The sequence below is a fragment of the Plodia interpunctella genome, chromosome 3, assembly GCF_027563975.2.
Source record: "Plodia interpunctella isolate USDA-ARS_2022_Savannah chromosome 3, ilPloInte3.2, whole genome shotgun sequence".
Lineage (NCBI taxonomy): Eukaryota > Metazoa > Arthropoda > Insecta > Lepidoptera > Pyralidae > Plodia > Plodia interpunctella.
The window spans coordinates 9,701,392-9,729,361 of NC_071296.1; the positions used below are offsets into that span (position 1 = coordinate 9,701,392).

General features: G+C 37.2%; 2 protein-coding genes across 2 annotated transcripts; one reads left to right on the plus strand and one right to left on the minus strand.

Annotated features, from left to right (window-relative positions):
• Positions 1-1,734: 1,734 nt before the first annotated feature.
• Positions 1,735-27,806, minus strand: Pi3K92E (Phosphatidylinositol 3-kinase 92E). The gene is made up of 19 exons (XM_053768027.2): positions 27,677-27,806; positions 27,250-27,509; positions 26,667-26,898; positions 26,054-26,280; positions 17,205-17,433; positions 16,685-16,845; positions 15,556-15,780; positions 14,998-15,200; positions 14,412-14,603; positions 13,768-13,977; positions 13,107-13,250; positions 12,640-12,764; positions 11,869-12,013; positions 11,181-11,369; positions 10,732-10,874; positions 9,890-10,056; positions 9,289-9,468; positions 8,604-8,723; positions 1,735-8,301 (listed from the first exon to the last, which is right to left on the minus strand). The coding sequence occupies exons 2-19, from the start codon at positions 27,394-27,396 to the stop codon at positions 8,179-8,181; spliced, it is 3,162 nt and encodes a 1,053-aa protein (XP_053624002.1). The 5' UTR covers positions 27,397-27,509; positions 27,677-27,806; the 3' UTR covers positions 1,735-8,178.
• Positions 17,468-21,131, plus strand: LOC135310070 (leucine-rich repeat-containing protein 23-like). The gene is made up of 5 exons (XM_064437083.1): positions 17,468-18,040; positions 18,517-18,943; positions 19,185-19,782; positions 20,065-20,240; positions 20,385-21,131. The coding sequence occupies exons 1-5, from the start codon at positions 17,905-17,907 to the stop codon at positions 20,491-20,493; spliced, it is 1,446 nt and encodes a 481-aa protein (XP_064293153.1). The 5' UTR covers positions 17,468-17,904; the 3' UTR covers positions 20,494-21,131.
• Positions 27,807-27,970: the final 164 nt, after the last annotated feature.

Below are 27,970 nucleotides of genomic sequence, written 5' to 3' on the forward strand. Positions count from 1 at the left end.
TTATTCGTACGATTACAAAATGACACATGGTAAAGGAACTATTGTAAAGACTTAAATGTTTCATGGACCTTAACAATATTAATTAAAAATATGCCTATTACTTTCCACTTTATATATAAACTTTAAAACTAGCCGAATATAATGTTAATAACATACCTAGACTTACTCATTTAATTCAATATTATTTGGTGATTTCATTCTGACGATCGGACACCCTAATCGAATTGCTCATTCCTTTATAAATAATTGTAGAATAAACTTATAATTATTGTAGATACGACACATGAAATACCTTTTTAAACACAATCGATTTACAATTTCTTAATACATAAATAAAAATAGTTAATTTAAAAAAGAACATAAATCCTCCAACCTTCATTAGAAGATTTTTATTTGCGACTTTCCATATCCTCTCATTATTGCTTATCGTGTCATATCTACAGATCCGTGCGCTATAAATACTTGTATAAAATCATACATACATAACTAACAATACATTACCCTCGCTACGTAAATTGCACTTACCTGCATCTAGTATACATAAAGATGAGGTTTTAGTTTCTCATTGTTTTAGCACTAAATAGGAAGCATTTTGGGTTACACGATATGCTGTGTTGGTTGATTTTATTTTCATACTGTATCCCAAAACATATTTACCATCAGTAAACTGCATAATACATTTTTAAATTTATATAAAGTTGTGTTAAATATATGAGTAGTTATAATTTAGAATCTTATAATTTACAGAGTATATTTTGTAGCAACATTATCTGTGGAATTTAAAACCAACAATATCCTATATTAGCATGTAGTTAAAATAGTAAAGAAAAAGGCAAATACATTATTTCATAATAATATCATACAGATGATAACGATGAACGAATAATGTAAAGTGCGGTCTAAAATCTTTACGATCTTTTAATTGGCCTAAATAATTTTATTGAAATTTATATTAAGACGTCATTTCGGTCACAGTATTTATACATTTAAAATAAAACATACGATATACCTCAAAACAGTATGGTATGTATATGAGTATGGTATACAATACTTAAATTATTATTAAGTTTATTATACACACATATTTAATAAATTTCAAAACAACAGTGTATTTTCGCGATTAATTATTAGTACAGCATATTATATTGTATGCGAAGTTTTAATTTCATAGGTATAACCTAATAGCTGGGACCCGGGGCTTCGCCCCAAAGGGAATTTCGAGATAAAAAATTCCCTATGTGTTTTTCCAGGTTATACTCGTGTACCAAATTTCATAAATATCAGCAGAATTTGCGTAATTGTGTAACAAACAATCTCACATATATCTTAACTTTCGCATTTATAATATTAGTGAGAATATACAACAGAGATGATAGGGCAACGCCTCACTCATCTGGTAGGTAAAATATTACGTTAATTTTTAAAAGAAAAATTTATGATCTCTTATGACATAGAACTATAGAGAGTAAGTATATTTGTCAATTTTGACAATTGACGTCTTTGGTGAAAAGGCTGCGGTAAAATTCGTTTCTTCACCTGCCGCTTCAATTAATTCGCTTCAATTGCCGGCAGTAAACGTAAATTTTCGACGTCAATAAGTGATGTATATATATCATCTTAAGTTGAATAAAGATTTTTTTAATTTGAGAAACTATTGTTATGATTCAAAATATTAGAAATGGAAAATGAAAAAAACATATATATATATACTAATATAAATGTGTGTATATTAAACATATATATATATATATATATATATATGTATTGTATACTGAAACGAATCAACATCTACTATTATCGTGTAGGACGTCTACCATCATATTAGTATATATATTGTATCAGATCTATAAGATCTATTTTACTAAACTGCATAATTTTAATTGGCTATCATTTTATGGACATATTTTAATGTTGAGCCGTTTGCGACTTGCTCATTAATCTAATTAGATCTATTATATTTTGTGTAAATTCAGTTTGGGCAGTATCTGAAGCGAGTCTTGCTAATATTTTTGTAATTTTCAAAATCATAAGTATATCTGATAAATATTTTTATGGCTAATGCTGTGTATGTGGTTGAGGCAGCCACGGGCCGAATCGCGTCATGTCGAGGCACGTACACACCAGAGGCAAATAGGCGAGCGAGGCGATAGGGCTACCTTAGCCTGAATCATCCGTATTTCGCCAAATTAGTTATAACCATGATAAAAGAAATTAGATCCTATTCTATGTACTATAAAGTCTGATTTATCAAACCCATTGAGACTATATATATATATTATCATTTCCCTATTGAAAATCAGCCCTTATTTATCGAGCAAGTGAATCTACCTAAAGATAAAGCGCGAATACACATGCACTCAATCGACTTATGACTATTGCTAGCTAACTTGTATAAGTGTTACTGTCAGTCTAATGTTTCCATATGTTGGCAGTGTGTATTGTGAACCATGGGCAGATATAGTTTACTGTTCATCGTTGATATACAAATAGGCATATGAATTAGTCACAGGCACGTTGATGTATACAGGTGACTGTACTTCATTAAACTACGGGCAACTAAACCAATATGCAGATAATATAATTTGCAATGATTCTGTTACTGCATAGTACGCGTTTTAGTAAACCAAAAGTTTCCTCTAGAATTCAAGGTTTAATGTTTCTCGTCTGTAAGGAACCCGTCGCGTTACGTACCACAAATCAGCTCTCCGTTAGTCGTAGGCCTATGTTGTGGCTTGCCCACTGAAGTGTTACTGGTGACAGTCGATTGACCTGGATAATCTGATCTAATAAACCAGCCACAACCACAAGCTTACGTTACAGATTGAATATTTGAATAACTGTGTAACTAAAGGTTTTAAACTGAAGATCATTCTGATAGGCGATCGGATAGCTATCTCTATTACATTAATAGGTCTACCTTCCGCCGTGACCTCCGAGTTTCAGGACTTTTGGCCCTGTCTACGCCGCTGCGAATCAAATTCTGTATCTGTCTGTGTACACAGATACAGTATCACGTCTTTAATCCGTGCGGGCTACACAGTTGTGAAACTCGAGCTCGTCCATCTGAATAGTGGTTGGCAAATTCACAATGATCAGTAAACAATATTTGCAATTTCAATCAGAGCAAAATAATTCTATACATTTTGGCAAGTAAACACTCGGTGGAGGCTTACTGTACCTGTTATCCTAGATATAACTAAATGAACAACTATATGATCAAGACTGTTAGTGTTCTTGTAGACGTAATCGTCAACTATTGGCATATGTCAACTTATATCCGCAAAAGCCACTGTTTTTACGGTTATTATACCTGTAGTAATATGTCAAAAAAATCTCGATTAAAAGGTTACTATTGTATTATTAAACTATTGATTTTTTCTAGTTAAATCGTAAAGGATTGATTAGGGTTACCTGTAAAACACAAGAACCCCTCAAAGATCTAGAAAATTGACATCAGAAACAACATGTAAAAAAAAATGTTGTTATTTATGATGATCGACTTTGTTCAGTTTTATCTCATGTATTTATTAATAGCCAAGAAAATTCTATTGTATAAGTGATAACAATATTTTCTAATAAAAACTTATGAAAACACAAATAAGTGTTTACTTAGATATATAGAAGCTTAATTGCGTAACGTATGATTTACAAAAATGTCGTAGAGGCGTCCGCATGTATAATTCCTATAAATACCCTTTATGCCGCGATAATAGGGTCAGTTTGCTATGAATTAAAGGTATGCTGTGCTGTCGACCATGCGTGTAATCTCGTTTTTATGGTTCTATCAATTAGAAATTCTAACACTGCGGCCTTTTAGCCCTCGAAATACAGGCGAACTTTCCTCGGCATTCTGATAAGTTGCGCAACATCGGAATTGTTAATTTAACATGGCTGCCTGATTTAATTTTATGTATAGAAGTCGAATGGGAGTTAACATTTATGTCAATACAATATCTGTTGGGAGTAACTAGATTAACTTTTGCCACTCTCTTTTCTAAATTTCCTTGATACGGTTATACGTTCAACAATAAACGATTCCGCGGTACGAAAGTCCCGGACGGCGGCGCTACAGTAGGTGACAACAACAACGTGGTCAATTGGTTATTGATAGATGGTACCGCGGCGATATCACCGCGGGACTTCTTTATTCGTCCAGACTTTACCTATTTACGAATTAAGGGCCTGTTATACTGATAAAGTATCAGATAGCCTAAATGTAACACATCAAACAGCGTTAAAACTTGTGTTTAACAAGTATTGGATAGGCCTAAGTAGCCAATCTCATCAGGCTGATTTATCTAGCAATTAATATAAATGTCTTATTATAATATTTTATCAGAAAGTGGTGAAACCGGCCGAAAAATGACAATTTTCACATTAGTAGATAATTACACGAGTAATTAATGAAAACCGGCATAACTAAAACTAATATGATTGCAAATGATTTCGAATTTCTATGAATAAACATTAAGTGGAATCGTTCCAACTGGTTTAAACAGAGACTGTGCGTCGTCGAAAATATGTCAACGGCGAAGGTGACATTTCTTCTACAACTATGTATTTATACACTGATTTATATTTATTTAGAGACAGAATAAAGCCCTCTTGTGTCGCGTATACGCATTATAATTTGGCTAATTAAAATTCACCTATTTAAGCGCAGTACGATAATTCATACGATCCATCGGTCGAGACAGACGCCAGTGCCTGCCTTGTGTGATCTCCCGACGTTCTAATTTCAAAATTAATTAGTATGGAACGTCGGGACCGCTCGCGTCTACCTCGGAAGTTTCGGGACGTGTGAGAACGAAAACGGTTACGACTCAGAATACGGTACTTGGCGGTAGAAGAATATTCTGCCGTGCAGTCGTCGGAGCATTAACCCGCTGAGTCAGTTGCTCGATGACCACGGGTCGTTGTAACACGTCCCGAAACTTACGAGGAATAAAAGGTACGTGCGCGTTTAATACCTGTTTTAAAGGCAATTAGCGTGCTTGGTGAGCAATTGATTTAGTGTACTGATTAACTCTTAAAATTCGATCTAAAACTTCAATTGACGACCTTATGTAGATCGTCAGAATGGTTATTAAATTTTATAAACAAGTAAGACTGACTGCGTTCATTAACCTTTGTTTTGTTTATCAATTACTTGATCATACCAGCTAAACAAAAGGTCCCACACAGCATGTTACAAAATGTTAGGCAACATTTGTTGTCTCTTTTCTTTAAAAAGATGTTACAAAAGTGTGACAAAGACAAGAAGTGTTATGTACCATTTTGTAACACATAGTTTATAATACCTAAACGGAACTGAAAACCGGTTTAGTATACCATGAGGTAGAGAGAAGCCATTTAAACATATCGAAATTAACACTCACCACCTTAATACTGCTAACATTCACATCTCATTCAAACAGACAATGTTAAACCGAATCGCCAACCATCGAAAAATCGAATAGGACTTTTCTAAATTAATTATATTATTGTTCAAATATTTTTATACCTACATCCGATGCTTCTAACGTTTATTGAAACTTTGCTTTAGTCATAACCAATTGAGTCTTAGACCATAAATTGGAGACTGAACTAAGAATTTAATATCTACATATCATTGTGTAAAAAAGAAAGCTTTTTTCTTCTAAAATTGAATATAGACAGTAATATTAACATGTCTATATTCAATTATACAAATAGTTAGCGATTCGGTTAAAAATAAAATAATCGTTTGCTATGTACACCTACGTTTAGAGCATTCGTTTAAATGTATTCAATTTCACAGAATCACAGAGCCGTTGTCGCGGCGGCCCTCACTCCTTTCCTATTCATTCCATTTAAATTCAAATCGTAATAGTTTTAAAATCAAATCTTAACCTATCATAATGAAAGTCATAGCAATTCATTCATAAATTAACTTCCCTTACTTTGACCCTAATTATTTATATAGATTGAACGAATTAACCTTTGTTCAATGACCTTACGAATCATAAATAAAACATGCTTCTTATTTTGATAGAAATATCCAAGAGAAGTAAATTTAAATTACACATAAACGTGAAAATATTTTAGCCATTGTCTAAGCGAATTAAAAGTAAAAATATACATTAAAATATCTCATCATATAACTTAAGCAAACGTACACATTATAATTCCTGATTTAACAATTCTCAATGATTTTATCACAGCCTATTCGGCCGCCGCGTGTTTTTGCTCCTGTAAATATCGAGCAAAAAAAAAAAGAATACGATGGTCAGACGATAATTCGAAAACCAAGTTCCAAATTCAATTTAGGTTTCAAGTTTAGTTAATATGTTCGGAGCTATTATTAATATAATTTGTAAATCAAGTGACACTCTCCTTTTGATAAAAAAGCAACAGATCACTACACATATGCTATTTATATATACTGTCATCAGAAGTATGTCGCTATTCCTAGGAATAACAAAATAAGATTTGTGTTGAATGGGGATGCCGTACTTTCATCGATGATCAGAGTGCGATTGCAAACAATCAAAATATTTTTTTAATTCGATTAATAAATATTTTGTCCATTTCGTATTTTTTTTAAGTTAATCGTCCTTATCGATCCCACCATCGATGTGCGGGATTTGAAAAAGTTATTAAATTTTTAATAAATAACAATTGTATTATGTTCCAACTATAAAGCTAAGCTTCAATTACAATCTAATCATGATCTTGTCTAACCTATTGGCCTAAATCGTTATTAACACGTAACATACTTTCTATTACTAAGTTTCGTTAATGTTTTTAACTTTGGAACAAATGTGGACTAAATACAAGCTGTGCGCCGCGGCTAAACTTACATTGTCCTTGCTAAAATAAACTATCAGTCTTACTTCACAATCCTGTCCTGTTAAGATTACTCTGGTTTATATCTGGCCAGTATGTAACATCAATCAATTCTTTTTTTGTTCGTATGTATATCATAATTAAACAAACCTGGCAGGTAAATGTATAATATTAGTTTTTATTCGAATAGAGTTTCTCTTTCAGATAATGTGGACAGGAGCATCATTTCTCTTCCACACAAGTGCAATGTTTAGCCGCGGCGCCGAGTTACTTATTTCAAATTTTGTGTAGGTATCGATACCTACTAGATATATAGCATACAAAAATGAGCCTTACATGCTACCGCCATTTTTCCGAGAATCGATATTTGCAATATTAAAATGAACATTACTAAGGTCTATATTTGATGGCGCTGGCATTAGTCCACACTGCCCGCATGCTTCGGCGTTCTTTTCGATTTCAATCGTCAAGATAATTCAAAAATCGAGTATCGGGCATCTGTACAAAAATAAGCCATAAGAGTTGGCATTAGAGTTCATCCGTCTAAAATTAAATTAAAGCATCGATGTACGTTAGACAAAAATGGGCCCTACGCGCTGACGTAGAGTCTATAATTTCTGCGATGCGTTTTTCTGTGGCTGTCACTTGAGCCGGCGACTGACGGGCCGCTGTCAGTTATCTATGTTGTGTATAAACATCCTACATATATGATATACAAAAATGAGGCATTCGCCTTGGCGTTAAGGTCTAATTTTGATAGCGCTGGCATTAGTCTACAACACCCGCATGTTTTGGTGATTTTTTGCGATTTTAATCGTCATGATCATTCAAATATCCGTGTACGCTGTACATATAGTGAGCCATACGCGTTGGCATTAGAGTTCATCCGTCTAAAATTAAATTAAAACATCGATGTACGCTATACAAACATGAGCCTTACGTGCTGGCGTTAGTCTTAATTGTCTGCATCGCGTGTTTCAGCGGCTGTTACTTGAGCCGCCGGCTGACGGGCCTCTGTCTGTTGTTCTTGTTTATTTATTTATTTAGGTATGGACATCATTGTCTAAATATGACATACAAAAATGAGCCCTGCCCCCTAGCGTTAAGGTCAAGATTTGATAGCGCTGGAATTAGTCTACAATGTCCACATGCCTTGGCGTTCTTTTCGATTTGATCCGCCATGATTATTCAAATATCGAATAACGGTATGGACGCTGCCATCGGCGTTGGAATTACAATTCATGCTTCTAAATTTAAAGTACCGATGTACGCTATACAAAAATGAGCCTTACGCGCTGGCGTTAGAGTCTACAATGTCTGCGGCGCGTGTTTCGGCGGCTGTCGCTTGAGCCGCCGACTGACAGGCCGCTGTCAGTTGTTCTTGTCTATGTTGTGTATGGCCCAGTTGAACATCGTCGTCCAGGAGTTCTTTATGGCTTCGTTGAACTTCGATCTGAAGTGGGCCATCGCTTGCTCTTCGGACAAGTCCATTACCTGGGAGATTATTAGAGCATTATTAACTTAAAATATTTTAAATGTCTATTTTACCTACCAGTAAACCTATAAGACAATTTTTAAACAATTATCTATCATTGTTCAGTGAAAAATATTAATTTATATGTTAATAATGTGTAAATTTAATATTTTTCACTGAACGGGTCAAAGGTGCATTGGGAAAAATCTATACTATCATGGTGGGAGTTATTTACTGTGAAACCAAATTGATAGTTCCAGTAAATACACTTCCAAATGTGGTCAAAGCTACAAACTACTAGGACAATTCCGACTTGACTCACGAGAGTTTCCCTGAGATACTGCAGGTCCTTTTCCGAGCTCAGCTCCTGCAGCCCGGTGGATATCATCATGGAGAACAATGACAGGATTAGATGCCCGTGCTTGCGGAGGATCTTGAAAGCCTGTGGAATGAAACAAAGCTTTAGTTGATAAATTAGTATATTAAGAGTCTTTTTCACGGCTTGCTGATAAATTATTTCGGGGTCGCTCCCATACGAAAAGTTGATCAGTATTAAGGACTGAGCATGTAGACAAAAAGTACCCAGTGATCAAAAAATTACCTTGTATACTCTATAATAGAGTTCATTTTACCAACGTATGTAAAGGAAACGTAAAAAGCTTGTAAATATGAAAAAGACTAGCTTTTGTCCGCTGCTTCGCCTGCTCGAATTTCTCTGCGAAAGCTTTCACACCCCATTATAGTAGTCGTATAAGAGCAGCCATAACAATTTGAACCATAACTAACCTAACCCAACCTAAAAGTTAATTATGCCACATTTACCCGTATGCCAAAAATCATTTATGCCTTAAACCTATTATGCCATAATCGTTATGCCAAATAACAATGGAACAAAAAAGTTTATGCGATAAAAAGTGGCCCCATCAAAATCGACCGATTTCGAAACAAACAGACAGACATTCGCATTTATAATATTAGTACGCATGTAAATAAAAAAGTGTGGAGACCGTTTCGCAATGTTCGCGGAAGATCTTGAACTCTATGGGCTCGTTGTCCCCGGTGCCCCTCTGCCCCTTGTTGATCACGTGGATGAAGTCGTGCGTCAGCACGAACGGCACGCGCTCGCGCTTGATGCCGTACTTGTACTTGAAGTGGCCCAGGAAGTGCCCGAAGTCTATGTGGAACAGCTGGCGGGGAAAAATCGTTTGCCAATTAATTTAGCTAGTAGTTTGTAGCTTTGGTGAACATTCATTAATGTAGAATATGACGTGAGAAAGTGTCTGTGAAGGTCCAATTTATAAATGAATGATTTAATTTTGTACGAGTAAATCGCACAATTTTGCCGTGTCATAGTCGACGCAGTTTCAATACTGTAATTAATATAAATTATGTGTTTAAACGTAAACACGTGCTATTTAATGGATTATAATACTGTTATTAGTAACTACGGCGCGGACAAGCAAATTAAACTTGTAAAATAGATAATATTATTGCTATATATTTCCTGTAGTTCTGAAGGAAGTTCATTGAGATAATTAGATATCATGTACTTTTCTGCAATTGAATAGGATCTTAAATATTGTATTGTATATATTATTATAGTATTACCTGTCCACTTTTCTTCAGCATGATATTGTCGGGATGTCTGTCAGCAATTCCTAACACATAAGTAGCGACGCAGTACCCGGCGCAACTCATAGTAAATTCATCGACAGCTTTATTGAACGCCTCATTTTGATGCTCTTGCGCCTCTTCCGCGTGCCTTTTCAGCCATTCTGAAAAACAGTAGCTAAATACAGTACCCGTGGGCTGGCAACGCTGGGTGTTTATAAATCAATCTTGACCATTCTATTTGGTGTAGCAATGACAAAAAAAAAAATGTTCGTTCAAAATCAGTTTTTTTTACTTTCTTGACAAATTGAGGGGTTAGTGAGGGTTTGCATTTCACTTCTCACCATCGAATCGATTCGAAGTTAGACGCAGCGAACCAATGATATTGCAGGGTGGTTGTCGTTGCGTCACAATGGCGCAATGTGATTGGTTCGCTGTGTCTCATTTCGAATCGATTCGATGCTGAAAGAGAACTCGCACTTCGCCCACTGTACTATAAAAATACGTAATCTATGCAACACGTATCTTGCTCGGCAATAGACTGACGCCACGTTAAGTTGTACCACGATAGACGCTGTAAGCGTGGGGCGTGTAGTTCCCGACTTAGAGTAAGAGACTACTCGATATGCTCCGATCCTCGAATCTCCGGTGAGAATTTATCTCGGAAATCTGCGGGAATTATTAAGGGAGGAAATTTCCAAAAACAGAGAACTTCTCAGCGGCACATCGTTGTCCTGATTATTTTTATTTAATTTCACGTAACAAGCTTTTCACAGGCGGCACATTGCATGTTACGAATTTTAATTTAATTTCGTTAAAAAATCTTGTGCATGACTCACGTAACAAGCTGGCTCGTTTGATGGTGGATGCAGCGTTGAAGAGCGCATAGTTTTTCTGGATGTTGGCGATCGTCTCCGCGTCTTCTACCACCTCAATCATTCCCACTTCGTTCTCCATCGATATGCAGTTGTATGGGCTCAGTCTGGAAGTATTTTTAATTTATTAATTTACCTACTTAAGAGTGGGTTGCACCAATCAATTTTGACGTAAACATAAACCTGCGCACCTTAGATAAAATGGCGTATTTTGCGTTTTTCTTATCGTTTTTCAGAAGGTAGTACAACTCACCTTAAATCTTTATTGCATGAAGGTGGAGTTAATCATCTAAAATGTTGTACGGTCTTCACCAAAATAGTGATTCCCAAGGAAGGTTTTGATGTACAATTTATTACATTTTTACCTGAGCGAAGCCGAGACGGGTGCTGTAACATAATACGTGCGTCCTCACCGGAAGTCGTAGCCGTGGCTCTTCCACAGGCGGTCCATGATGCGCAGCATCTGCAGCGTGAACATGTCCTGGCGGAGGTCGTCGCCGATCTTCAGGATGATGCGGATGTCGGAGCCGTACGGGTCCACGTTCTCGAAGTTCACCATCAGGGGTCGCATTTTGCTGTCCATCACGCGGCATACTTCCGGCCTGCGATCAACCACTCGGGAATTTAAACTAGAAAACTACAATGTTCCACACTAGTTCGCAAAACACAAAAGTTACACAAAAGTTCGGCGTGCAATGCTGTTTTTTCATTACGGTGAATAACAGCACTTATACAAACCACGCAATCAGGTATTCGCGTCGGCGTTCGACAATAATGTGCCGATATGAAACATATAATACAGTCCTACTAATATTATAAATGCGAAAGTTTGTGAGGATGTGTGTATGCATGTACTATGTATGTTCCTCTTTCACGCAAAACCTACTGGACGGATTGTAATGAAATTTGGTACACAGGTAGAATATAACCTGGAATAACGTATACGGTACTTTTATCCCGAAATTCCTATGAGAGCAAAGCCCCTGGGTGCAGCTAGTCTATAAAATAAAGAAAATAAATGAGGAAGAGGAGTCATTTTTGTTCTCTTTAAATATAGATTGATGTGATAAATAAAAAATAAAAAATAGTAAAGTTACCCACCTGACTTTCTTACAGACGTAGCTAGGGTTGAGCGGAGACACGAAGTCCTTGAGTATATCTACACAGTGCTGTTGCTGCAGTTGTTCTTGCAGGTATTTCTTCGCTTTGTTTATTTCCTTCATTTTTCTCACGTTTTGGCTCACCCCTGAAAGTGTATAATTGTTGTAACATATTTATATAAAGCTTATTGCATTTGAAAATACATTTTGATGATACAATACAAGTTAATAAAGCTAAGCATTGCCAGTTTACTTCTTTGTGATCTACAGATCAATTTTTTATAACGAATTATAATCCTAACTAATATTATGCGAAAGTAAGTTTGTTTGTTACCTCTTCACGCTCTATCTACTCAACCAATCTTCTTGAAATTTTGCATACACGTAGTTCGAAGTATGGTGAAGGACATAGAGTACCTTTCCTCCCGGAAAATTGGAACACGGGCGAAGCCGCGGGTAAAAATTATATATAAATTGGGAGTTTCGGCAGCTATACATAAGTAACATAAATTTCAAATAGTCTTACGCGTGGTACCAAATTAAAATAAGATATGGAGTTGATACCTTCCCATGGATGTCGTACGAGGCGACTAAGGGACACGTTTACTTGGCGGTTGAAGTCAGACAGGAGGCGGGTTATAAACTCACAGCCGAATCCTCAATAAGTTTTTTTATTCCCTGGGCTTCGCAGCGTCATAGCCCCGAATGAAAGCGTGAACTGACGCAAAAATGACAGAGCGAGAGAGGGAGAGAAAGAGAGAGAGAGACATACATTTCAGTTTATCCAAACAAGTGATTTGTTTCAGCAATATGTTGATGTGCTCCTGACAGCCTCGGCAGTATGCCTCCAGAAGCAGACCGAACCTCACAGCTACTGATTGCATGTTCATCTCCGATCTGAAAAGTAACCATTTGTGTTACATTGTGAATAAGGTGAAGACCGCGGCTTCGCTCGCGACGAAAACTAGCTTATGTCACTATCCAGCTTTCCAACTACCTTCACAAAATATCACTTTAATTAATTTGCTTTGACATGAAAGAAAGACAAATAATTTCACTTTGTGATTTATTGTATTAGTAGGATATGGATGATGAAAATTGTTATGTATAAAATGTTATATAAAACTTAGTAACTATTCGTTAAAGAAAAATAAAACAAATATTATCTCACCTAAATTAGAATGGAACTTTTTAAATATAATTTGTAATTTTAATTTCAAAAATACACATTACACTTACCGCAAATGCCAAAAGAGGTAATGTCCTATGACCATATTTTTGAAAGCGCGCCGCAGAAGGAACACAGACAAATCGCACATGAGATAGGATTCATGTTTGAGCGCTTGTACCAGTTGCAGCAGGTATAATAGCAGGTCGTCGTCACTGTGGAAGAAGAAGTCTTTAGTATAAATAGAAAACACTCAACGGCCCACACTTGTATCGCGGGACACAATCACAGAAACGGGCACACCCAGTGATCTCAGTTACAATTATTTTCCCACTCTGGTATTCGAACCCAGGACCTTGAGATAACGGGCCAGCTAAAAGCTCGAGTGCCGATGTGATAGTACTCGAGGCTGACAACATTCTGGCTGCGGTCACCACATTTCACGCCCTATAGTAGGCGAGGCAACAGCTCGGAAATGATACTTAGATGAACGTCGATGGGTGAATTTCACGAGCGATTTGAACGCCGCCGTGTCATTAGTGTCTATTAAATTGTACCGTACACAGTAATCAATTTCATTATCATATTTTACACATTGGTACAATGTTAATTTTATAAATGTTTAATTTTTTTTTTTAAATGTTTTAATTTAAAAAAAAGTGCGACACTAATGAAACGCTACACGCCGCGTTCAAACAGTCGTGAAATTCACCCCAATAAACATTCCGATACCTGATATTCTCTAGACAGCTGACGGCGAAGCTCCTCACAGCTGTGTCAGCGAACGCGTAGTCTAAGAGCTCGAGTGCGGACTCCACGGGCAGCGCTCGAGGCCAGTCTGACAACATCCGCGCCGCGGACGCCGCTTCCGCACGATCACCCCACTCCACGCACGACAGGAGGCGGGGCAATAGCTGCGGTGCGGCGGTTCGGAAGTGATTCCTGGATAAAACCACATGATATATAGCTGGTCTATCATTTTTGACGTTTGCATTGTCTAATAGTGTTACTATATACGTCTCAAATGGATTAGGGCGTTGTTAGCTCTTAGCTGGCAACACTGGGAGCTTATCAATTTTGACCATTCGATTTGGTATCGCAACGGTAAGGTATTGTTAAAAAATCCGTTTTCTACTCTGATAGTCTGTAAATAAGATATAATTACGCTTGTCTTGTTTTTAGATGTGAACAAAATACTTTAGCACTGTTGTTTATTATAAATAGGTACTTCATAATATTAGTACATTTAATCTATTAGATATAATATTATATTAATAACTGGGAAATAGCGCAGAATAAGAAAGAGTGGAAAATTCAAGTGTCGGAGGTCTTTTTCGAGTCGCAGAACCATCTAAATAAGTAAATAATAAACATACCTCAAAGCCCAAATATTCTTCTTGTCCTGCTCATGCATCTCATACATAGGGTCTTTCTCGGCCGTAGCTCTCAGTTTCTCAAAGTCTCTGTGAAGCCTCGCCATGACATCTGGAGACCCGTTCTCAATGTGTTCAGCGTAGGCCTTCACTTCATCCTGCTTCGGGAACAGGATTGGGTATTGGCACTCGTAGCTGGAAGAGAAGAAGCTTCAGTGAATGCATATGTGCTATTTCTTCATGGTATCGACACAGTTTATGTTATACTAGCTTTTGCCCGCGGCTTCACCCGCGTGAAGCAACTGGAACAGTCAGGTCGGAAAAATACCCGACTGTAACTACTCTGAAACTAAAACTGAAAGTACTCTGTCCTTTTCCGTACTTTAAACTACATATATGAAAAACATCAAGAAGATTATAACACACTCGATATGACCTTGATGATGAAATAGCATGTACTTTGGCTCATAACATGTGTTGGGCAACAGTTAATGATGTGTCAAATAAATCAATGACCAAGTCTAGTTTTTTTCTGTCATATATAAACGCTCAGATGAAGGAAAGGGGATTGAACTTTATGGAAACTCACTTTGAGAAGCGCACTTGAAGCACAGCTCCGGAGTCAGTCCCACAGTTTGAGAACACTGTCCCCAGCGGGTGTAGTATCTGGTCATCCCCTTGAGTCTCATCCGCGACGTGGGTCGACATGAAAAGGGTAACTTTGTCTGTTCTCAGTTGGTCTTTGTAGTCGAAAATCATTATGTTCGCCCAGGCCAGTTTGTTGATCATGTCCTGAAATAAATTGTTTAATAAGCATAGGATTTTTAATAATTAAACTTTAGTATTTTTTTTAATTTTACCAATCGTAATTCTCAATAAATATTTCGTCTATTGAGAATTATCAGTATTAGTATGAGTTAGTGTGTGAAATGAAGAAGGTAATGTCAAATAAGTATTCATTGTCCATTAATATTTTTTGATATTAATAAGTAAGTGATGTATATTATCCTAAGTTATATCCATAATTTATTCGAAATTTGACATGAACGCTGATTTGTATGTTTCATTCCACGTAATGATCATGATACGAGCCATGACGAATACAAAGTAAGTATAGGAAATAATTTCAAAGAACAAAGATACTTACCTTAGTCGATTCCTTTCCTTTCTTCTTATTCTTGAGATTCTTCGTCTCAATCTCGTAAATGCCGAAGCAGAGTCGCGCCATACGCGGGATGTTATTCACTTTGATCGGGAACCTCAGGTCCTGCTCCCACTTGGCGTCTCCCTCGCACGTCACGACCGCCGCTCGTGTTTTCTGAACCTCGCACAATGGCTTGCCTCCGTGGAAGATACCAGCTTGGCATATCACCTGAAAATAGAATTGTCTTTATTATGAGCACACATACAAACTTACACTTTTATAAAATCGAATAGTTATAGTATTGTGGCGACATCTACCACGCCACATGCACAACGGCGCAGATGTAAAAAAAAGCCGACCAAACGCAACGAATAACAAGCCACACAAAGTGATTCAGGACACTACGGACAAATGGCACGACGGTCGACTCACTATGGACAGCTAACAAGCCTAGACCGCGCAGACAGTGCGTTTTCGATTGGAAGCATAAATACAACCTCCGACATGACACCGTCGGAGCCGTGCGGTTCCCCAGGCGCAACACCTAGCCTGGCGGGAAGATCTTCCCTTTGTGGCGGTCGAGCATAATCACCTAGCTCCCGCTACAGTATAAACTGTTTTGTATATTCTAACCATCATTTATAAATTGTCTAAAAAGCAATGAAACTGCTTCAAAATCCTTTGCGTGGTTTAAAAGAAGAAATTGTAATTGTAGAAATGATGAAATTTGTAGTGAAGAAGATTTATATGTCATTGACTATAAAAAAAAAATTGGTATCTTTCAATAAGCTTTGCACTTTAGTTGTCCTGAGCCAGGCATTGTCTATCCCTCTCACTTATCTAATCATAGTTACATCGTCGGCTCTGACGCCTCAAAGCCCAGGGACTGCTTTTTTAAGGTTCATATGTACCTGACGTCAAACCTCTGGGAACGCTATTGTTACCTCTCCGCTGTTGACAATTTTTTAGTCGCCTAATACAACACATAGGATATAGAGTGGTGTCATTCTAACCACTGCTCAGACAATAGGTTAGCCTATTGTCTGTAATGCAGTGGTTAGAATGAGGTAATAGGTTAGAATGCGAACTTAGGGTCGCAAACAGGCTTACGGCCCACATATCCAAGTCTTACCTCTCGGCCGGGGTCTACGTTGAGTCCGCCCACAGTTTGCACAATACACGCGTAGTTTTTGTCAATGTCCCACGAAGATTCGTTCTTTCTCCTTCTTATCGTGTTGTGGTGCTCGTTGGTCGACCGCCGCGGATGCTCGCGGATGTAATAGTTTGTTGCGTCTGTTACAAAATAAATATTTACATAATAGGTACATATTAATACTTATGAGGACAATAAATATATCATTTTGTAAGGATTAAAATCATGTGAAGAGTCATCGATAGGTCTCTTTCTATTTCTAATCTTCATGTGTTCCTGGTTGCATTCAGGGCTGTGACGCCGGGATCGGTGCCAGTGTAGAAACAACTCTACCGCTTGACGTCAACTCACAAAAAAATAAAGATCAGTAATTTCATTATTTGTATTATTAGTTTATATGCGTAAGTTTATTTATTAGATGCACTGTATCGCTCAATGCTAACTTTGGTCTTAAATAAAATAAATAAAAATAAGACAGGAAAAGAGATAAAACACTGACCGAGAAACCTGAGCTGGTTGAGGTTGACGGGCATGACTTCCGGCACGCAGTCCTTGGTCAGCATATCTTGCACGTACTGGAACTGTATCAGCGGGTGCTCCCCGAATAGGTACTCCTCGCGTCCTATCACCTTCAACACGTAGTTGTGAGCTAGGACTTGAGGGTGCATCACCTTCTCTATGTGTTGTTGGGGCGTACGCGTCACGGGAACTGACCTAGACTGCGAGTCCTAAAACCAAGCGGGAATTGACACGTCTTTATCCCTTACGGGTTAGGCAGAGCCAATTGTGAATAGATTTCCTTTAATCTCACATTAGGTAACTCAATTTATTAAAACAGTACATCATATCAGTCGCTAAGTGTTTTCATAGTCCATCGTTTCATTATCTTTGTTTGAATGTCTTGCCAACATGCTTAGTGCCTGTGCCTTGAGTATATTGTCCATTTCTTTATTTTTATGGATTTATTAAAAGAAATTAAACATCGCCAAAACGATATATTTTATTTATCTGGCGAAATAAATATTTTAGTCGACGAAAATAGCACGTTATTAAAAACTAGTTTTCAATTATACTCTTTGGACATTTAATACATGTTCCATTAAGTCCTTTCAATACGACATTGTCAAATTGAAGCGACAGAAAAGGTACCGCAGTACCTGCCGACGTGAAATATTAATTTAATCAGTCGTAGTTTCAAAATGTTGAAGTCTCGTTTCAATCTAAAGAGGCCCGATGAAGATGAGGAGGAAGCTGCGGATGCGGCCGATGAGAAAGCCAAGCCTGGTAAACAAGCGTCCCAAGAAGGTGGAGGAGGAGGCGGCGGCCGAGGCCGAGGTTTGAGGATATTTTACGTTACATTCATTCTAAAGAACAGCTTTGTGACGAGGCTCGAAATAATACGGAAGGACATCAGGTTTTTGTTCACCTTCAAAGTTGCTACAATAGCGAGATGACTGAGGATCGGCTGAGATGGTTTGTTCACTTGATGAGAAGAGAGAAAGGAGATGACGTCAAAAGAGCCAGAAAAAAGGGGCAGAGGACGGCCGCCAACGACGTGGATGATAACCGTTGCCAAAGATTTGGAACGGGGTCGACTGGACCCTCGGACAACCCAGGATAGACCGTCTTGTCGCCAGAGTCGGGGCAGAGCCTTAGAGGCCATTCGTAATCTGATTAATGATATGTTTTTCCTTTAATCTTGAATTTTTCTTCTTTTGAATCTTGATCAAGATTAATACACTAATCATGTACTCATACCATCCTGTGAAACTAATGCTCAGCAATGAAATTCGTGAATTTAATTTTTTGAGGTCGTGGTGGACGAGGCGGCGGGGGAGGACGCGGCGGACGCGGTGGAGAAGACGGGTCCGATGGCGGCGGTGGTGGTGGTCGTCGCCGTGGAGGCGGTGGCGGCGGCGGCGGCGGCGGCGGCGGTGGCGGCGGCGGCGGCGGCGGTGGGGCTGGCGGCGGTGGCCGCGGTGGCGGACGCGGCGGGAGGGGCGGGCGAGCTGGGAGGGGAGGTGGCGGCGCCGGCGGCGGCGGCGGTGGAATGAACGAAGGCGAAGGCGGCGAGGGTTATGACGGAATTGAAGGCGAAATGTATGGGGAGTGGATGGGAGAATACTTTGAAGAAGAAACAGAAAAAGAACCAATGATCCTTTATCCTGAAAGGGTGCTGAAACGTTCGGAAATCAGCACCAAGTTGAGCTTGCTCGGGAAGACCGCTGACGGTGATGGGTATACTTTCATTTTACTATTTATTGAAACATTCCAGTATTATACTATTGCAACACAAATTTTAGCATATATGCCATTAACATTACTACATCGTTTAAGGCATAGTTGCAAATACAAATAATTACATGTACACACAATAATCGACAGTATATACCTAATTCATATGACTTGAATGATGACTTGGAAGGAAAATAAACAGGGATATATCGAGGCAGAACTCTAACGCATCTTTTCTTTTCAGCTTCACCTACTTGAAAGCTACGTGTACAGGCATGAGCCTGACCAACATAACGGCGTTCAAGGCATTCCACCACTTGCAATTTGTGGACGTGTCAAACAACAATCTAGACCTAAACGCCATGCAGGTCCTCACAGAGCTGCCGTTCCTTGTCCTCATTCACGCCGACGAAAATGTCGCCAAATCAGCTGCCTTCAAACGAATGAAATACCTCCAAGTACTCATCATGAACAGCAACTTGCTGACACACGTTCGCGATGTGTACCAACCAGAATTGTGCACTTTGGAAGTCGGCAATAATAAGATCAAAGAGATAGCTTTCAGCGAAAAGATGCCCACAATAAAGTGTCTGGATTTCAAAAATAATTTGGTGCAAAATATACAAAACTTGGACTTCCCAAACTTGGATAGTCTATACTTAGCAGGGAATCAGATAAAGAGCTTAGAAGGGCTGGAAACCTTGCCTAATTTGAGGCTACTTCATGTGCGTCACAACCCCATTAGATTGTTGGATGGTTTTGTTGAAGGACTGACGAAACTTCAGTATATTAATTTGAGAAACTGTAAGGTTCCTACTTTGAGACAAGTGAAGAAGTTAAGGGTAAGAATTAAAGTTTTGCATAGTCGTCTATATCGATGCACTATGACTAAAGGAGCAACGCGCTGCTCAGACGAGAGAGAGAATACTATTAAAATCGAATTTTAAAATAAACATTATAAAAACATGTGTTTTTAAGTTCTTGCTTATATTGTTTGTAGGATACATATAATAAGTTTTTATTTTGACATTATGTATTTTCAAATATATATATATATCCGGGTATAATTACCTCGATTCAGAAACAGTCTATAGACAGAAGTCATTATTAACTATTTTATTTAGGTGTTGCCAGCCTTGGAAACTTTAGTGCTAAAAGGCACCCCGTATATGGGAGGAACTGGTGAAGAAAACGCTGAGGTCGGCAATGAGGAGGAGGACAGTGAGATCAGGATCGAAGTGTTGGCAACCCTGCCACGGCTGAAGAGGCTCAACAAAGGAGTGGTCACTCCTGAAGAAAGGTATGTTTAGGCTTATAAATCATAAAGTAATAACATTTAGTCTGTAAGTTGGTTTGATCAGTTGAATAGTTTCATTTAAATTTAAATAATTCAGAATTTGAGCGGGAATCGAACTTTAAGTGGATTAATATTTATTTATTGCAGGGCTGAAGCCAAGGATCTGATGATGCAGTGGATCGAGGAAGGCGAGAAGGACGAAGAAGAAGAAGTAGGAGAGGAGACACAACCAGACGAAGAAACCACTGCTTATTAGATTATATAGAAAGTTGACATAGAAATATAATTTAGATATTGTGATTTACATTTAATGTAGCATTTAAATAAAAATATAATTAGAAATTAGTAATTTATTTTTGCAATCCAGCTGAATAAATACAAAAAATGCTAGCATTAATGTCTCCTCCCTGTGAGAACAAGACAATTTTGAGAGTTCATTTGTGGGTGAACTTTTCATTTAAGTGTAGATCCATGTCATCCATGTGGCAAGCATTGTGCACAAAATTTTAGAGCGATTGTGTAGTTCATGTGTAAAGCGGAACTTTTTTATGTCCCATGAGGCATTTGTCATTTATTACCTCTTATAATACATACAGCTTGTGCTATTTATTGTGGAGTCTTGTGGATATTCGTAAAGTCTTAAATAGAGTCGCCTCGCGATCAGCACGTAAACTGACACATTGATGCAAAATTTTAAAATTAAGATTGTACTACATGGTGCCATCTACACTCGATTTAAGCTGTATTTGTGGGGGCATTCACGACGCGAATCTATTTAGGGCAGAATATGTTAATAGTACAATATTATTCAAATTAGTATATTAGTCAAAACTTATTTATTTTTAAAAGCTTTTATCTTAATATATGTTTTTCTAGCCTTAAATAAAATAATTTATACAAGACGAAATATGTTTATTTCCAATATTGAGCAAAAAATCGGCTAAAACAATTTGTTGGTTACACATTATCACTTCTCTTCCTCACCTCCACTTAACTGGGTCATGCATATGTTACATGGTTTCTTCTTGCCATACAAACTAAAGATACTGTATTAATTTGACCTACTATATGAATATGACACTATTATCTAGTTAACTGAACTAGACAACTTTTGTACTTTAAACGTAAAATACATGTTTATTTAGCACTAACTAATGGCAGCAATTTAGTTAATTCTACCTCACTTTAATGATATACTGGTGGTGATTATGACATCCAAAAAAAGATTATCCCTTTGGCTATACAAGATGATATATACAAGCTGGAAAAGGATAAATTCGGGAGAACACGCGTGTTCACTCACCTGACATAAAACCAGACTGGCTATTCTCAAGTACCCTCAAATACCGTATATGACATGCCTTTCCCCCGAGATGGCTCGTGATAGTCCTTCTATGGTGAGAACATAATGGTCCTTTGTTTTCTTAATTACAACACTAATACTAAATACTAACACTTATCACTAAATACTAACTTATATATTTTTAATCTTTTAGTTATTGTTTATTTTAATTACTGTCACTATCACTGTCTTTAACTACAAATGACTGCTGGGAAACTTCTTGTTCTTCCTCCTTACCAATTTCATCCTCTTCAGTATTGCATGCAATCTTCTTGTTAATTGATTGAGGAGGTGATTCTGATAAAGCTCTTTTGTTTCCTTTTGTCCTACACACTTCTGGAGTTCGTTGTATCTCTATGTCCTGTGGTCCTGTCACTCCAATAATATCAGCCCATTTAGATGGTGATGGTAATAACACATCGTCTTCGTCATCCTCATCAACTGTTTCTTGTGTTTTATTTCTTTGTTGAAGCATTTTACGTTCCAACTCTTCCTTTCCCCCTCCAAAGTTATGTATCTGATTGATATGTCTTTTTAAAAGTTTTCCATTCCATTTTACCAGATATCTACAAACTCCTATCTTTTTGTCAACTACTCCTTTTAGCCATCGGGGTTCTCCCGTATAATTCTTTATGTAGACTGTTTGTCCTATTTCAAAATTTCTCACTTTTGTGTTTTCATTATCTTCTAATTCTTTTAATTGTGGGTTATCTTTAGATGAAAGCGGATTCAGGTAGTCAAATTTAGTACGGAAACGTCTGTTATTTAATAATTCAGCGGGTGTTTTTTCATTAATGCTGTTTGGTGTTGTGCGTAAACCATATAATATTTTGGGAAGTCTTATTTGCCATGGTACATTCGATAGTTTCCGCAACTTATTTTTTATGGTCTGTACTGTTCGTTCTGCTTGTCCGTTTGATGCAGGATGATATGGCGCTACTAATATATGTCTTATGCCGTTGGTTTTACAATAATTTTGGAATTCTTCTGAGGTAAAGCTTCTACCATTATCACTAACAATTGTGTCAGGTAATCCTTGTGCAGCAAATATTTCTCTCAGTATTTTTATTAGTGTTGAACTGCTCATATCTACAACTATCTTTACTTCCGGCCATTTAGAAAAGGAATCTATTAATATAAGAAAAGTTTTCCCTTGAAAAGGTCCGACATAATCTATATGCAATCTAGACCAAGGTTTGTTTGGTCTTATCCAATGATGTGTAACTTTCGTTGGCATACTTCTATTTTCTGCACATATGTGGCATTGTCTAATCATATCTTCGATTTGTTTATCAATAGCTGGCCACCAGAAGTAACTTCTAGCCATTGCCTTCGTGATAACAATTCCATCATGTGTAGTATGTAATTCTTCTAATACTTTAGCCCACATCTTTTCTGGTAACACCACTCTATTACCCCACAAAATGCAATTCCTAAATGTTGAAAACTCTTCTCTTTTTTGCCAATATACTTTAAACTCGTTTTCAGTTTTGTTAGGCCATCCATTCTTAATCCAATATAAAATTTTACACAACTTTGTATCTTTCAATGTTAGTCTAGCTACTTCTTCAGCTGAAAACTCTAATTCTAGTGGTGTTTCTTCTATAAGTAGTACTCCTGAAAATTCTTCTTCTACCTTTTCCGTATTTGGTGAAGGCAATCTACTTAAAGCATCGGCATTCCCTAAGTTTGTTCCTTTTACATATTCTAATGTATAATCATAAGAACTTAATAAAAGAGCCCATCGTAACATTCTGGGTGAAATAATATTCGGTATTGGGCGTTTTGGATCAAATAATCCCAACAACGGCTTATGATCAGTTTTTATAGTGACCTTCCTGCCACTCACAAATTGGTGGAATTTTTTCAATCCAAAAACAATCGCCGCTGCCTCTTTATCTACTTGAGCATAATTTCGTTCATGAGTATTCATAGTCTTGGATGCAAACATGATAGGTCTAATACTACCATCTTCCATTACATGTTCTAATACAGCCCCAAGTCCATATTGAGATGCATCACATGACAATATAATTTTTTTCTTTAAATCATAATGGACCAATGTGTCGCTGCTTGTTAACATCTTCTGTAATTTATTGAAGGCCGTTTGATGTATTGGCTTCCATTGCCATTTTGTATTTTTATTCAGCAATTTATATAATGGTTCCGCTATTGTAGCTTTGTATGGTAAAAACCGATCATAGAAATTTAAAAGACCCAGAAATGCCTGTAATTCTTTTATATTCCCAGGTGCAGGAAACTCCTTGATCTCATTGATTTTATGTTCACATGGGTGAATACCAATCTCATCAATAACAAACCCTAAAAAATGTATTGTAGTTGCTGCAAACTTACATTTATTTTTGTTTACTCTTAACCCTGCTTCTTGCAGTTGTTTTAGTACAGCATTTAGTCTGGCATTGTGTTCTTTTATGTCAGTTCCGCTCACTACTATATCGTCCAACAGTACAGCTACTCCAGGAATATTAGCCAACAAAGATGACATTAACCGTTGAAAAATACCTGGACATGCTTTGACACCAAATGGCAATCTTTTTACCTTATATAGCCCTTTTGGCGTATTGAGTGTCAGTAAAAGAGATGTAGGTTCATCTACAGTCACCTGTGTGTACGCTCTTTCTAAATCAATTTTTGAGAATATCACCCCTCCTTGTAACTGTGTAAAAGCTTCATCCAAAGTTGGCAGAGGGTATGTATCGGTATCAGTTACCATATTAACTGTTGACCTATAATCACCGCATAGTCGTACACTTCCATTTGGTTTTAAAACTGGCACAATTGGTGTTGCCCATTCTGCATGTGCAACTGGTTCTAAAACATGCTCACTAACTAGTCTGTCAATTTCATTAAAAACTCTTTCTCTTATAGCAAATGGAATAGATCTACATTTAAGAAATTTTGGGGTCACTCCTTCTTTTAGTGTTATGCTTACGACAGGTCCCTTATATTTGCCTAAGCCTTCTTCAAAGACTCCCTTGTACTTTCCAAGAACATTAGAGCTGTCTATTGTGTCTATTTTTATATTATTTATTCCTAGTAATTGGATATTCAAATCATCAAACCAATTCCTACCAATTAAACTTGGGCCCTGTCCTTTAGCTACGATCAGAGGCAAGTTCTTAGTACTACCTTTGTAACGTACCTCTACCATCACTTTGCCTAAAATATGTAAGGCACTGTCAGTCCATGTTTTTAATGCAAGATCATTTTTTTTCATTTCCGGTAATTTTCCTTTCCATATGAGTCTGGCTGTCGGTTCACTTATTAATGTAAAGGCGCATCCTGAATCAATTTCCATTTCCAGTTCAAAATTATTTATAAACATTGTTATTAAAAAAGCAGGTACTCTTTTTTGTCTAATATTGTTGATAGAGGCTTCATATAGACCATTGCAGTCTGACTTCAACACACTACCCTTCTCTTTATTTTTGCTCAAACAAACTACCTCAATGTGACCTGTTTTCCCACAAAAATTACATTTCGTCCACCTAAATCTGCACTCCCCTTTATGTAGTTTACCACAACGGAAACATTCAGGTTTACTTTGAGGTTTGTTAAATTTTAATTCATTTTTTTTATACGATATCTTATTGACTTCCATCGGTTCCTCTAAAGTTATGTTAGCCTTGCTCATTCCCGGAACAACTATTAAACTAGCATCACTATTAGCAGATTCATGAGACAATGCCATATCACATGCTGATTTGAATGTTAACTTAGTTTGTTGTAACATCTTTCTTTGAACCTCTTTGTCACGTATCCCACATACTAATCGGTCACGTAAGGTGCGTTCAATATCTGTAAAGTTACAGTGGATGGACAATTTTCTCAAATTAGCAATATAATCACGAACTTTCTCCCCCTCTTCTTGACTACGACTGTGAAATTTAAAAGATTCCACAATTTCATTAAGTGGAGGGTGGAAATGACCGTCTAAATAGGTCTTTATAGTAGAAAAAGTAACCTCACTTATTTTCTTTGGAGCTATCAATGAAGAAATTAAATCAAATAAGTCAGGACCACATACCGCTAGTAGATTCGCCTTCTTCTTTGTATCCTCGGTAACTTCATTTGCTTCTAAACAAAATGCAAACCTTGTTATGTAGTTTTCCCAACAGCCATGTGCTACATCAAATTCACTGAATTTAATCACCATTTTTTTACACTTTGATTTCAAATTATATTTGTTTGTGATTTTTACACTTTTTTTTTTTTTTTTTACACCTTTTCACTATGTTTACTCGTCGCCACTGATATATACAAGCTGGAAAAGGATAAATTCGGGAGAACACGCGTGTTCACTCACCTGACATAAAACCAGACTGGCTATTCTCAAGTACCCTCAAATACCGTATATGACACAAGACATGAAAGTATTGTAAGTACTTCTATGTCAAAACAGGCAGAGCAGCAAACAACAGAGAGTGTTATGATAATTGTGTGTCTGACTTACCTCAGAATTAGCAAATCTTGTAGTCAACGTAAATGTGTTCCTATTTAGTTTACTTCGGAGTGCCATGGGCACAGACTGATCGGCTAGTCTTGGAGGGCACTGATATTTTAGCCGCTCCAGCCATGAGCTTTGCATTCTCTTTATTAAACTTTCTTCAGCTAAGTTTCGCATTTGTGCTCGAAAATCATTCACTTCCATGCTTCTTAAGCCGTCAAAATCACTTAAACCTGAAATATTATAGAAAAGTCATTAACTATTTAGCTTTTTATACTTTGCTTTATATTAATGTAAATATATGGCACATTATACATCTTACCACAATACATCAGATCACAAACACTCCTCAAAATACTTCATTACAATAAAATATTTCATTTTCAAATCTTAAATAAATCTTAACTTATTACATGGATTATATTTTATACCAATAAACATTTACACACATTTCAATGTAGTTACAGAATGAAACTGATAATATTAAAGAAAAATAAGGCAAATCCCTCCACAAATCATTATACATAAGCATATGGGGCATGTACAAACAATCCAATAATTTATATGATTACAACTAAAAAGAAGGACTTTCATTATTTATAATAGTAGTAAAGCTTACCTTTTCCGATCAAATGACTGATTTGTGTATTTAGTAGGGTCTCGCCAGGCTTGTCCACAGACCTCTCGATGATCATAAGAACCCCACATACTGGCTTCACGTCTCGCAGACGTTTCCCTTCATCGTCTATCACCTCCAGCACAGCCAGGGAATTGACAAATTGGAACACATAGCCAGAGCTTTCATGAAGCATTCCAAATAAGGGATAATTGGATGCATTTTCCCATAATTCCTGATGAAAGTAGGAAAATGTTGTAAATTTGTCTATATATTTATATTTGTGAGAGGAAAACAGAAGTACTTAATAATTTATGCATTGTATGTATATAAATTAGTCTATTTGCAAATAGTAATAATTGGGATTATGTTTATTGAAATGCAAAAGCAGTTGAAAATTAATCTACATTTTTGTTTGGAATAAATTTTGATAAGCATCCCACAAACATAACAACAAAAGTAAACAGTGTGATCTACTTTCTAAAAAGCAATGTAAATATATATTACTCAACAGCAACCCACTTTCTTAAACTAGACAAACAATGTCGGCGGGAGGAATGAGTCAGCCTGGGGTGCTAACACTAACCTCTTTGATGGCATGAAGAGTGGCATCCCAGGTCACTCTCAAGGGAATGTAAACAGAATTTGGCAGCAGGCATGTTAACTCCACACAGTCTGCTGGCGTGGTCTGCCAGTAGTCCCACGTAGACGGACAACTCGGAGCAGGAACCATCCTTATGGTTACTTCCTTTAGCTTAAACAAAATACCCTCACAACATTTTATGTTGACCTTTCACAGATAACCCCAGTATCATCAATCCGCTGCGACGGGGTCGCTGTCTCCAACTGAAAACAATACACAAACGCTGTAATACGGTGTTATTGAAAACGCCGCAATGTTGAATCATAGCATTTCCTGGTATTTACGAGACATATCGCCATTCGAAACTGTCACTGATAACATATAACAAACAACTTGGGTACGTCTATACTGACATGATCCTTATAGTTACCTTTTGGTTTTCGTTCACATAATTTGGAAAGATTTCGTGCTAAATACGTTTGAGAAAATTGTAAATAAAGATTACGTGCAACAAACTAGAAATTGAATTGAAGTTTTTAGAAGTGACTTGTCTTTGTTTGTCTATGGTAGGTAGAATATAAACTAGGTTTTTTTTCAGCAAGCAAACATGACAATTACAGCCAATGTAAAAAGTTGAGCGTTTTTAAGCGTTGCCGCACATGTTCGGTTTCCTGCGTTTTGATGAAGTTTCCTACATTTTACAACTTTACGTTTTTTTAGCGCG

Bases quoted from the DNA above. Each gene is read 5' to 3' on its own strand.
- Pi3K92E (XM_053768027.2), bottom strand. From the start codon at position 27,396: ATGGTTCCTGCTCCGAGTTGTCCGTCTACGTGGGACTACTGGCAGACC. The intron at 11,370-11,868 runs GTGGGTAACTTT...GGTTGATCGCAG, and splicing joins TACGTCTGTAAGAAAGTCAG to GCCGGAAGTATGCCGCGTGA. The intron at 10,057-10,731 runs GTGAGTCATGCA...ACTGTTTTTCAG, and splicing joins CAAACGAGCCAGCTTGTTAC to AATGGCTGAAAAGGCACGCG.
- LOC135310070 (XM_064437083.1), top strand. From the start codon at position 17,905: ATGTTGAAGTCTCGTTTCAATCTAAAGAGGCCCGATGAAGATGAGGAG. The intron at 18,041-18,516 runs GTTTGAGGATAT...TAATTTTTTGAG, and splicing joins AGGCGGCGGCCGAGGCCGAG to GTCGTGGTGGACGAGGCGGC. The intron at 18,944-19,184 runs GTATACTTTCAT...TTTTCTTTTCAG, and splicing joins AAGACCGCTGACGGTGATGG to CTTCACCTACTTGAAAGCTA.